The 12506-nt window shown below is 43.1% G+C and overlaps 1 protein-coding gene across 4 annotated transcripts in view; it reads right to left on the bottom strand.

Moving 5' to 3' along the window:
• Nucleotides 1-511: 511 nt before the first annotated feature.
• Nucleotides 512-12506, bottom strand: part of LOC148010678 (uncharacterized) — a 304057-nt gene continuing 292062 nt past the window's right edge. For all 4 annotated transcript variants that reach the window (XM_087672005.1, XM_087672007.1, XM_087672006.1 and 1 more), the window contains 7 exons: nucleotides 8450-8565; nucleotides 2868-2937; nucleotides 2577-2644; nucleotides 2343-2469; nucleotides 1643-1765; nucleotides 976-1400; nucleotides 512-650 (listed from right to left, as the gene is read on the bottom strand). In XM_087672005.1, coding sequence (XP_087528131.1) covers nucleotides 584-650; nucleotides 976-1400; nucleotides 1643-1765; nucleotides 2343-2469; nucleotides 2577-2644; nucleotides 2868-2937; nucleotides 8450-8565 — 996 coding nt within the window. In that variant the 3' untranslated portion in view covers nucleotides 512-583. The remainder of the gene's footprint in view (nucleotides 651-975; nucleotides 1401-1642; nucleotides 1766-2342; nucleotides 2470-2576; nucleotides 2645-2867; nucleotides 2938-8449; nucleotides 8566-12506) is intronic.

Genomic DNA, 12506 nt, shown 5'->3' with positions numbered 1-12506 from the left:
AGGCAGCCATTCAACTGTTTCAACATGTCATATGATCCCACAACCACCATGCCATGCCCGATCATGCTTCCCTCCCCCGCACCCCGCCCCCCCCCCCCCCCCCCCCCAACCGAGCTATTATATTATGCATGACTCAAAGAGAACAAAAGTCGCATGACTAAGAGAACACGAAAAGGTACAAGAGTCAAGGCAGGGTCACCGAAGAGACAGTCCGGCACGATGATGCTAAACCATCTCTGATCAAGATATCAGCCTGCTGAATAAGGTCAAGCTGCCACTGAAGAAGCTCTGTGTGTGGTCCATTTTCATGTCTTTATTATGTAACACATGCTACATGGTCATTACAGTTCAGTTATATGGATCTCGTTAGAATCCCTGGTCTCTTGTATCTTCTCAACATGGGAAACTTTCTCGACCATGTATCTCAGATAAGCTCATTCAAGTTGCAATCCTTGAAGTAACTAGACTCTTTCAATGGAGTCCTGTCCCTCTAGATATTCTAACAAACAATACTCCAAATCCTTCCCTGGTTGCCAGATGAACATTTGAAGAAGGCCCCAGGTAGTCTGATATGAGCAGACATTCAAAGCTTGGTTGTGTTTTTGGAACTTGCAGATGCCCCATCAGGCAATTCATCTTTTACACTTCTCCTGCACAAGAAATGGGAAAAGAAAATAAAATATTATCAGTATATATGAAACCATGAGTTTTGATAGCCGTTCCAATATGCTATCACTTCTGCTGAATCCATTGAGACCAGTGCCAAGGCAGCGCCCTTTTATGTGGTCTGGCCATCAAGTATCAGCATAGGCCAGTTTGAGAATCATAGTTCACGTTTCTTTTCTTGGAGTACAGAATTATATCTATCTGCCGTTTTTATAACTAACAATATTGTAATTTTCTTTGACCTTGTTTTCCGTGGACGCTGCCTAAGATATTCAGATGTACAAAGCTGGTCAAATGTGGAAATTTTACCGTGGGCTGCTGTGTATAAAGCTGCTGCCTCCTTCATTGTCACTCTCCCAGTCGCCCAAACCAATGTCTTCTTCTGGTTGCTCAAATTGAGGTTCTGGAAATCTTGTGGCTGTTGGGCTTGACAGAGCAGAAAGAATGATGCTATGTTGCTGCTGGACCTCATCGGACAATGATGGCACCCTGTGGGTTGTCAGCTGCCCAACCACTTGAAAAGTACGTGGCTCAAGATCATCAAGTTTGGGCCTGGCCAGAGGATTTCTGGTCATGGAATGTACATCTGGTGACTGCAAGTGGTCCTGCAGTCGTCCATAAACATCAGAATGCTCACTTCCCTGTCGTGACACTGGCCTTCTACCACTCATATCAACTTCTAGGTCCATATCATGACCTCCCCCAGCCCTTTGGTAGTGATCTTCATTTGGACTCTACAGATCATCAAGAGACTTACATTTTACTTGTCAATAGATTAATGCATTGCAAAACCTCTTTTACAAAAAGATTAACATATTTGGAATAGACTGTTCCAATTCTGAAGACAACTGGAATGTGGTTTCAAGTAGACATGAACCATTTTGTATCAGAAATGAACCCCAATTATCTTTTGCATGATGGTGGGACCAGTCCAATTTCAAGAAACCATCTCGAACTCAAAAGGAAGCTTTTCAACCTGTGAAATATCCTCCACATCAGAATCAGCATCATCCAGATTTATATCATTTCCTGATGCAGACTCTGTTTCTTCATCAAATATAGACTCGAGAATACTCATATCACGTGAGCGAACAGCTCTCTGTCAATCAAAGACAGCAATTGTCAGAATGATGCATTAGTGGGAATAGGGTAAATTAGAATGGTGGGAAATGGGAAAGAGGGCCCAGGCTACGGCCGGCCATGTAAAAAAGGAAAAGAGGATGACCGCCCGAAAGGGATTTAGGGTTTTGTATATGAAGTTGAAAAATGAATGAGAAGCTTATTCTTTGGTGTGTGGCAAAAGGAGTCCCCTTCTTCTTCTCTCCTTCTCTCCTTCTTGCTTGTGTGTGCTCTTGAGAGAGGGAGTGTGAGAGTGTGAGGGAGTGATGCTTGATCTGGTATTTTCAAATTGCCAGCGGCAGTGGAGGTCTGGACGGGTCTCAGAGGTGTACCATGTAAATTTATACTCCTGCATGTTCAGCCCATGCATGCATGCACATATATGGAAGAGTAGTTCTTGTTGATGGTCATTGTTTTAAACACAGTATATCCAAACACAATTGCGCACATATACATGCACACTTTAAAATGTTTCTGTAGATCGGATGGAAAGGGGTTCTCAGTTTCCAAATTACCTGGACTGAGGGCAAACGTAACATACTATCATGCAGGCTTACCTCAATCTGCCACAGCACTGTGCTCCTTTCATATTCCATAATCTTTTTCTCACTCGAAGGAGCTGTTGAAAACCGAAAAGCTTGTTGCTTCTCTAGTGCTGCTGCTACTATAGCATATTTTGCATCACTGGAAGGAAAACCAAACCACATTTGATTAGTGACCAAGTGCATAGTTTACAGAAATGTCCTCAATGGTTGAAACCGCTCATAGTGTTTGAGTACAATGTGGTTTACCTGATACCTTCTGCATGTGGAGGTATTCCAAATTTTTTGAGCTCCTCTCTCAGAAGTTTGTCTAGTTGCTGCAATTTCCAAAGGCAAACACGATGACATATGCTCAAACAGTGGCCATGACTATGATTGATTGTGCATAGCACAGCTCTTTAATGCATAATTTTTAAGTGAACACTGCATTAGGTTCCAGCATTTGGTTTTCTTTGCTCCATTGCTCAACATCTTGGTGTTTGTTTCTGAAACTTGGAACTTTTTGGTAAACAGAGTGCAGTGAAAAGAGAGAGGAATTACCCGAGAGACTTCATTGCGCTTGCTTGCAAATAGAGCTGGAGAATGTGGATACTTGGCAACAACATATGGCCTACGATAAAAGAAATTCACAAAAAGGATCGTTTCAGATTTCATTAGAACGAAACCCATTCAACCTGGAAGTCTTAGGTAGAAAACACTATGAAACACCCATAATGAATCCTTTTGTAATAGACTTTAATCTATTGTGGTTGGGATTTGGCCACAACCTCAGTTTTTTAGGTGAGGAACTGACAACCTTCTCTAAAGGGCGGGTTTGGTTCCAAGCAATGGACAGATGTAGTCTGCTGAGTCACCAGCTTTTGAGTTAAAAGGACCAAATAAAAGTCACAGGTCAGCATGCATCATGGTGCAGCGAGCGTGTGTGCTGTTGGCTACAAGGTCAGTCATAGATCTAGTTTGAAATTGCCCAGCCACTACAGTATTCTGGGATAGACTCTCTCAGCAATGGCATGCCAGCTTTTGGAGAGGTTTGCCAAAGTCTTCTGGTCTTTGGCAGATTTTCATCCTGACTGTCAATATAGTGGAAGTTTTCAGTTGGGTCAAAGTTTGGGCATTATGGACAATCTGGACACAAAGGAACTGTGCACTCTTGGCAACTCAGTGATCTCGTTCCTAAAGCTAATGTGCATGCTGCAACAACCCCTATATTATATCTGCTATGTTGGTGATATAGACACTTACATGGATGTCTCACTGCTTTTTTTATTTTTTTGGATAGACCTTGTCATGGAGTCTATGAGATTGTATAATCTGCTAGTGAATAATGGTTTCATAGAAGTGTGTGCTATTGGCTGCAATAGTAAAGCAAACACCCACTTTCCTACGTTTGTGAGTTCAGATGCATCCAGCCCATAGACCAGAAGTCCACACCAGCCTAAAAGACTGTCTCATATATGGAAGAGAGAATTCCTAAGACATACATGGGAGAGGTAACAGGGAGGTTGGGATCATTCACAGAGTATCTGGGACTCGTGCACCTTTTCTCACGAGGCCTCATGATTTGGCATTATAATCTGCCATATTGCCTTTTTCTTCCTCCAAAGAAAATAAATTTCCATTAATCACACCTCGATAAAAACACCAGAGGTAAAATACACAGTAGAAAATAAGCCCTATGAGGGACTACTGAGTGTCCCCCATATTGGCTCTTCATTTAGCCCATCACACAAGACATTCTCACTTTCGAAATGTTGGCCTGAGGATGGCTTCCTTGCCTACTATTTCTTTGCCTTAATGATACCTTACTGGTTCAGCAAAGGTTTAATTAATATGACTTTATCTTCTTGAGTAGAAAAAGAGAGGGTTTTGACGTCACCCTTAGTCGAGCCTAGAGATTCGTTTCTTTTCGTCTACACCAAGTTGGAGAGAAGTGAGGCATCTCTCTCATGGCAGTTTCTACATTAGGTTGCTGACACAGTATGAGAGTGGTTTGCATTCTTGGACCTTCCAAAGGATGTGCACAGCTAGAGATGTAAGGGTCTTAGAGTAGCAATAATTGACTGAGACACTCTGCAAAGGAGGCGCTTCAAGAGCGAAGGCTAGACAAAACATGTCTTAGACCTGTATTAATCTCCTATCTGAAAATGGCATTCTTCTTGGGGTGATTTGCTACTTAGAACAGGGTTGGACCGACTGCTCAATGGAACAGCAAACTGGCACATGAAATCTGACTCAGTCATTTGTACGATTGAGGGATAGAGACACTGGGCTTATAGAAGAAGGTGGGTTTGTAGGGACCCTTTAATTGGAGAGGCCCATTAACGTTCCATCTTGGTGCATCACAATGATTCCACAGGAACATAATCAGATTGACCTTGACACCTTCCTCACATTACGACAGAAATACACATTTTTCATGTTTTTTATCTGACCTGTAGAGAAGATTGGAAGAAAGTTTCAATCCTAGGAAGATTTTGCTCTTTCTTTGCACATGACAATTCCCATTGATAACGTAGAAGCATCCTGCCAAAATAGAAAGCCTCTAATTCGACAAATATAACCAAGAATTCTAGGGGCAAAGTCAAAGATGAAACTGTTTCTAGTACACCAAAATGTGCCAAAGCCCAATCTAATGCAACAAATGTAACAAATGTAACAAATGCAACTGTTGTGGCTGCAATATATCAATCTGGGGTAATCTTCCCAAGACCCATTGAAGTCTGAACCTTGGAAATAAAATCCGAAATCAGTCTGGTAACCGGGCAGGAAATAAAAAGATGAGGTGCACTCTCCATTCGTGTCATGCAAAGACACAATGGTCACACTCTAGCAATCTTGCACCTGTGCACAAGGTCACTAGTAGGGAGGCCTCCAATAATAACTCTCTAGACAAAACCTTGCCCTAATACGGAATCCTTGATACCCATACCTGTTAGTAGCCTTCTCACCATTTTGTATGGCCATCTCTACATTATCACATGTTATTGGCCTGTTTTGTAGCCCATCTTTTACCTTCTATCATCTTATGATATATCACATTTTTTGAGAAATGCAAAAAACGTCAAGTTGGGTGAAACCCCAATCTTGCCAAGGCACAGAGTCGTCAAAATCAGGAAATGGAATATGCCACCCAAATTTATCCTCCAACATGTGAATTCCAGGTATGCAAAAGTATTGTCACGTATGATGAACAGAATAAAGTCTTGATTAGCGAGGAAGAGCAGAATCTCCCACCATTTTTAGACCTAACCTTGCCATTCTCTCTCTTTTTTTTCCACAAAGGGTAATTATACTAATTACTGAAAAAGTACAAGAGTCACAGATGAACTAAAAGGGCAGCAAAGGAATGGACAAAACTACCATATGCCATGAGACCAAATCCTCCTGGGGGAGAAGGCCTGCATGTTGCACAATATCAAGCTGCTAGTGAAGAAGGCCTCTCCAATGAGCAATATGACTTTGAACACCTGAATGGGAGTGAAAAATAAAAGCATTCTGGGTGACCCAGTTATGCCAACCCCCCAGAAGTGCAGAAAGTGGAACACTCTCTTTCTGTGTGGCTGCATCTGCAAATTTTGGCTTGTCAAACACCTAACTATAGGGTTGCAGAACAGGTCCCACCACCCGTCACTAATTCTCTGACAAAAGAGACCAAATCTTCCTTGTTACCAGTGGGCAAGAGACAAACCTGTGGCGAGAAGTCTCCACACTAGTAGTGTAGAAGAAGAACGAATTGATTAGAGATATTTTGTTGAGAGAGGGCTGAAGCAAGGGGCAAGCCACTGATCAGCAAAGAAAGACTTTGCATTTAAATGGAGTTTTATTGATCCATCCCTCCATTATGACTGATTTCTACCATATCCTGCTTTTATGGAGGCCCCAAATGGAATTGCCCTTAGCTGCCAACCAGTGAAGATCCTTATTTAGGAAATGATAAATCTGATTAACTAAGGCATGCTCCATCCTTAATTAGGAAATGATAAATCTGATTAACTAAGGCATGTTCCAAATGTAGGGAAACCCACAAGTCTCCAATCTTGCCAAGAATTATCCAAAGAGAGTCCAGGCAAGGGTTACTGATCACGCAAAGATAAGGAAAGCGTGTCCCATAAGTCAGGATATCCTCAAGGAGCATGAAAAATCCATTGAATCAACCAGAAAGACATCAATATCCATTGTGCTGGCAAACTCGCATTAGCAATAGAAAGTAATCCAAGCCATGCCATTCGATTAAACATGGGTCTAGCATCTTGTTTTCCTTCTCATGAAACTTTCTTAGAATCCATGAGCAAATCAGTTTGCATAGAATTGGCATGCAGTTGATCCTCGCCTAGGTAACTACCAACTTAAATACCATATTAATACTTTCTTTTTATGTTGCATTGCTCTTCACTTGGTAGTTTTTAGTTGATATGCTTGAATTATTGACTAAGTAGCTTTTAGTTGATATGCTTGAATTATCAACCAAGTTTAAAGTACCTTTTAGTATGTGTCCAAGTCCTTTGCCTCCTGCTTGCTCTCCTATGTCTCCTCACCCTCCTCACGCTATTGGGTGTCAAGTACCTGAGACGGGATCAGCTTTGGGATTGCCACTTGGCAAGGTAGAAGTCTAGAGACGGTGGTGCGTCTGCTGCTACATCTCCTGAGTCACCGCTGGTATGACTGCCTCTGTGGGCTGCATCACATCTATCTGTGGTGCTTCTGTAATCTGCTGTGGAATCTCTAGCTCTTGGATAACCAGGGGGTGGCTGTGGAAGCCGTAGGAGGCTGGGGTGGCATTGTATGGGCTAGTGGTCTAAGGTCCCTGACCACTCTCCACCGTCCCTCCACATGTCTCAGTTCTGGGCTTCTCTACTCGTGCCCCAGTCCATAAGAGGAGAGGAGGATAGAGTTGTCTTCTTTGCAGATCTGGATCCTTCTCGAGAGGGGATATGCTGCTTTACGTAATAGCCATTGTTAGACATGATTCCTTTCATTTCCCACTTAAGGAGGATGGTGGACTTAATGGAGGCGGTAGACTTGACTGTATGCTGCCTAGAGAGAAGACACACGATTGAAGTAGTTGCCTACTGTCATTGGAAGTGGTACATAGACCTGGACCTAGCTTGTTGCACGTAGGAGGGGTGGAGTTTCTAGGATAGTAGAGGAACCCTTACAGGACTTTAGTGGGATCCAAGAGAGTGGGTTTTGGAGAGACATCCCTTCTAGTACATGACCAGGTTGGGAAGCAGGATATAGATGAACAAGATCAGACAATTTCTGCTGCCACTTAGCATTGGTACAGGCACAGTAATTTCCAGCCTTTTCTGATGGATCTTTGGAGGTAATTGGAGGATAGTCTTACATTGAGGGAGATTTTGCTGTTGTTCTGGCTATTGGCACATAGGAGCTTGGTAGTAGGCAGTTGGCTGCGAGTTGGCAAGAGCCCTTTTTGACAGTATGGTGATGCTAAGTGGCATTAAACCCTCTTTCATTTTTCCAGTGGCGGAGATTATGGCATATATGGTTAAGGAAAATAAGATTCTATTAATAACCACCTCAACAAACTAACGTGAGGTTAAGTTAGAATACAAACCCTGTAAATGACATACATATATAAAAGAATAAATGTTCTGAGCTACCATGGTGAGTCTGAAATGCAGTGCTTCTGAGTATTCTCTGCCACATCACATCTTGAGCAACTCGGCCATACTGGAATCTGGTCCAGATGCAAAAGGGCCCCAAGCATAGGATATGCAAGAGGCAGCCATGCAACAGGACAGAAGTGCAATTAAGGGCTCCAGGTCAGGGGCTTCCAGTCTACTTACTCAGACTTTTGGAGTGGATGCTGAGATAAGGACAGCCAAAGGTGCTTTGATGTCCTGAAAATTGGAAAATCATACCTGTCCTCCTTCTGTGAGGAATTCATCTTGATGTAATTGGTATGAAGTTTTCTCATATCTCAGAATGAAGGAAACAGGCACACAGTTTTCTCTCATTGCCTTCATACTCTCTTCATATGTTGAGAAATTACGATGAAGAAGCCTTTATAATTTTCATAGAACATTACAAGTTGGATATCAAATCAAACAATGAAAATGACAGGCAACGAAATAAAATAATTCAAGGGCGGTCATGTTTACAGATTTGGTATGGGTGCATAAGGGTGCAATCTCAGCCATTTCTCTTTGTCAGGAGGAATGCCCTCTTCTCCATCCATCAAGGTGCCAGTAATTACTGCATTAGGCCTTTTTGATCCCTACAATCTCAACAAGAAGAGAGTGGATCAGATCCATTCCATTTTCTGAAAGGTTTGAGATGCAAAAATTATGTTCATCAACAAAATGAGGCTTGAAAAGTCTTTTTTGTTGATTTCAATCTAAAAGATCAAAACGTCCACACAAGTCCCAGGAGAATTAGCATGATTTCAATTCATAAGTCCCACAAGCAGTTATTTCCAACAATCACGTCATTATTATTGCTTAGAATTGATGAGATGGAAAGTGCTTGAGAAGAAATAAAAGAGTTTAGTTCTGCACATTTACTTTTTTTTTTTGGGTGGAAACCTACAGTACTTAATCAATTTAATGCAATAGCTAAACACTCTAAATCCTAGATTGACAAGCTGACAAAGAGAGAATGGTAAACAACAATCTTTTGATGGAGATTGTAACTTGAAATGTTGTCATGTTGCTAAGGCTTTAGACAGTCTCATTCAAAGCACCACATCAATGACAAGTTGAGAGAGTCAAAAGTCTAAACTGATAACAAGAACCAGTCTACATTGACATTCCAAAAAAGATGTGGGTAGGAGTCTCCTTCAAAAAACCACATCAATAACAGTGGTAGAAGCAATCCTTCTCTTAGAAAGCACAGAACTGGAAGGAACCATGACAGTAATACATCTCTATAAAAGCCGTTCTTGCAGCCTCTTTCAATGTGGATAATCTCTATTTGTCTAGAAGTAAGGGTCACAATGTGGTTGGTTTGTGGCAAGAAATTCAGTGTCTTTTCTGCTCCACAGCAAGGAGCCGAAATGGTTCTTTGAGGTTCAGAGTTCTTTTTCACACTCCAAAGGCTTGGAGGAATTTCAAGGATGCACTTAAGTAGGCATGTCCCATTTGGGTGGAGATTGTGAACTTCTTTTGCATCTCTGGAGGCTTCTTCCTTTGGTCGTGCTCTCTTGGATAAGTATTGTTGGAGTCTCACTTGGCATCTCGTAATAGAAATAGAGCTTGTTTGCTCAGGGATACAAGCAGATCTCGCTCGACTAAAATACATTTTCAAGCTCTTGGTCTGATCCCTTGTTTTATAAGTTGAGATGGGACACATTTGCAAGCTGCTGCTTTAGATGTGGGCAGTTGGGTCTGTGGGCAGTTGGGTCACTTTATATATCCGAATGTACTTATGATCCAGAGGGATCATAGCATTGTATGGTTCCAGAGGATGCATATGTAAGAGCACGAGCCTCAAACTTTGTCACAGGAACAACATGTATGTCCTCTTGCACATATTGGGCAAAGTGGAAATAAGGATTTTCATAATGGTAGGCTTGTGGATGAGCCTTGCCCTTCCTATCATGAACAAGCTTCAAAAGAAGTTCCTTGGGTGGTTGTGGTAAAGAATCACGTTCACCAGGAATCTTGTTCTGTTCCTGTGCATACATCCACACCTAATGTTGCCCAGACATTTCAGTGAAGGGGCAAAGGATTTTATTCTAGGTCTCAATTGCTTTATATGCTCGGATAGGTGTGGTTGATTAAAGTTCTTTTGATTCTGCCTTGCGGTTTGATGCTGGAGGAAGATCAATTCTCATAAATCTCATTATGTCCTCAGATAGTGGTGTATACAGGGATGCCTCTTTAGGGGCACACTTAGAGTATGCAGGGGGAAAGTAGCATATGGCAATATACATGTCTTGAGTTCTACTTGTACATAACCTGATCCACATGTATCTTGCCTCTACATCTCTATATACCACTTGGACTGTATCTCGGAGCTCTTTTCTAAATAGAATTGCCACACCTCCTGATCCCCTCGTCCCTCCAGGCCGCCTAGGCTGAGGGCGATATACACTTTCCCATCTATATCCATATACATCAGGTAGATGGCTGTCTTTACATTGATGTGTCTCAGTATACATAGCAATGTCTATCCCTTTGAAAGTATCCTCAAAATAACCTGCATCTGTTTTAAGGGAGCCATTGCAATTCCATAGTGTGAACTTCAGGGTCTCATAGGCCGCGCACCGTCATGCTGTCCTTTTCTCTGTGATGATGACTCTTCCATCTCTGTAGACAGCCCATTTACCTGCTTTCCGTGCCTCTAGAACACGCGGCATATTTTCCCTCCTGTGGGCTATCTGGGCAGCCGACACCGGAATCTGCAGAGCAGTTGCCGTCCTCTCTGGGCCCTGCTTGATGGCGGCTATGTGACCTGCCCCTTCACCTTTGTTGTTGTCCCGTCTCAGCTCAGGTAACAGATCAAGTGTGACAGAGCAAGGTACGCAGATTTCTTCTTCGCCTTAGCGCGAATTAGTAGTTTGTAACAGAAGAGAGAAGCATGGCTGGCCTGGATATGGCTTTTATCGACCAAACGGTGGCAGCCCTTGGTCCGGATTCGGATACAGAGGAACCGGAGGATATGGTTCCTTGTACAGAGGAGATGCCTCCGGCTCTTGACTTTCAGCCTGCGGGCAAGCGTTCCAAGCATATGCCCGAAGAGACAATGGGTAATCAGGAACGTTCGTATGCTCAAGTTGCCTCTGACTCTGTGGATTCTCAGGACATTGATGACTGGGAGCATTTGCTGGAGTTTGCCAACACACTGCTTGGCGAGTATGTCCAGCATAATCATGAAGCCACTGTTGAAGGATGCTATGGCCGCTGTGGGCACTATTCTGGTCCCTCCAAGTCTAAGGGCTGTGAATCGCAACCGGTTGTGTATGTTATGGGACACTGTAAGGAAAAGGCCGGCTTGGTTACATCTCAATTGCTCTGCCATGCATCCGTTACACTTTCGTTTGAAATGGGGCAATTTTGCAGGACATTTTTTTTTCCTGTGGACAATTGGGGCATTTTATGGCTGAATGCCCGGAGCAGCAACACACTTCAGATGTTGGCCATGTTGCGCCGCCCATGGAAGATATGGTGTGTGATGCTCCGTCGCTGGATACTATCCACCCGCCTAAAGTTCTGGACAAAGGTAAACAACAGGTTTCGGGTCTGGATTCCCGTGCCACTGATTGGGTTGAAGTACGTGCAAAAAAAGGCAACAGGGTTGTTGCTGGTATGGAGAATACTATGCCTACTACCTCACAAGATTCCATGAGTACCTATATGCGCAGGAAGGAAATGTTGTCTTCAGAGCGCTCTGCTCCTGCTATGGTTTCCTCTGCCCCCCGTCCTCAACCCGCTAGGAAAATGTATTCGGATCGTCCAAAAGGTCCACCTGCTAAGCTGGCTTTTGATACCAGAGGCAACGTCATTACCCTGTGGGATCGTCGTTATCCCCGTTCCATCCCCAAGCCAGCAGATATGCCGTCTACCTCCAAATCTAGTCCTCAGAACTCTTTTGCTGTGTTGGCGGATTTCTTGGACAAGGGAGTCCTGGACATTCCCGCAGAAAAAGTCAAATCGAGGCAAGCTGTGCCTCGTACCTGATTTTGTTTGAATACACATGAAAATAGCCACGTGGAATGTGCAAGGAATTTGTTCTCGACACAAGCAACATGCCATGTGGACTGTATTGTATGAGAATCAGTGAGATGTCCTGTGCGCTGTTGAGCACAAGAGTCATGGAGAAGCCGGAAAAGTTGTGGATTGCCATGGCTTTCTTTTGTTCTATGCAGGGACACAGGCCATGCATTATTCGGGTGTGCTCATGATTGTACATGACAAATATCAGCCTGTTCTTATTAAAAATGATGTACATGGCCGCTTTTTGGTGATTGAAATTTTATTCGAAGGGGAGATCTTATGGTTACTTGGCCTCTATGCTCCGAATGATCCGTTATCTCGTTGGGAGCTTTGGCAGACTTTGCAGACCTCCTTGTCACTTGGCAGACGGGGCTTCTTAATGGGGGATTTCAATGTGTGTGTTGATTCTTCCCAGTCCACATCGGAGCATTCGGTAATGGATGCACCGGAAAGTCATATGTGGCATGAGTTGGCTCTTGCTGTTCTTAAGCAAGATCTCTGG

Source organism: Lygodium microphyllum, chromosome 29, assembly GCF_053477565.2.
Source record: "Lygodium microphyllum isolate KBCC chromosome 29, Lygodium_microphyllum_v1.1.10, whole genome shotgun sequence".
NCBI classification, from domain to species: Eukaryota; Viridiplantae; Streptophyta; class Polypodiopsida; order Schizaeales; family Lygodiaceae; genus Lygodium; species Lygodium microphyllum.
The sequence above is the reverse complement of the archived record's forward strand: the minus strand, read 5'-3'. Positions and strand labels throughout refer to the sequence as shown.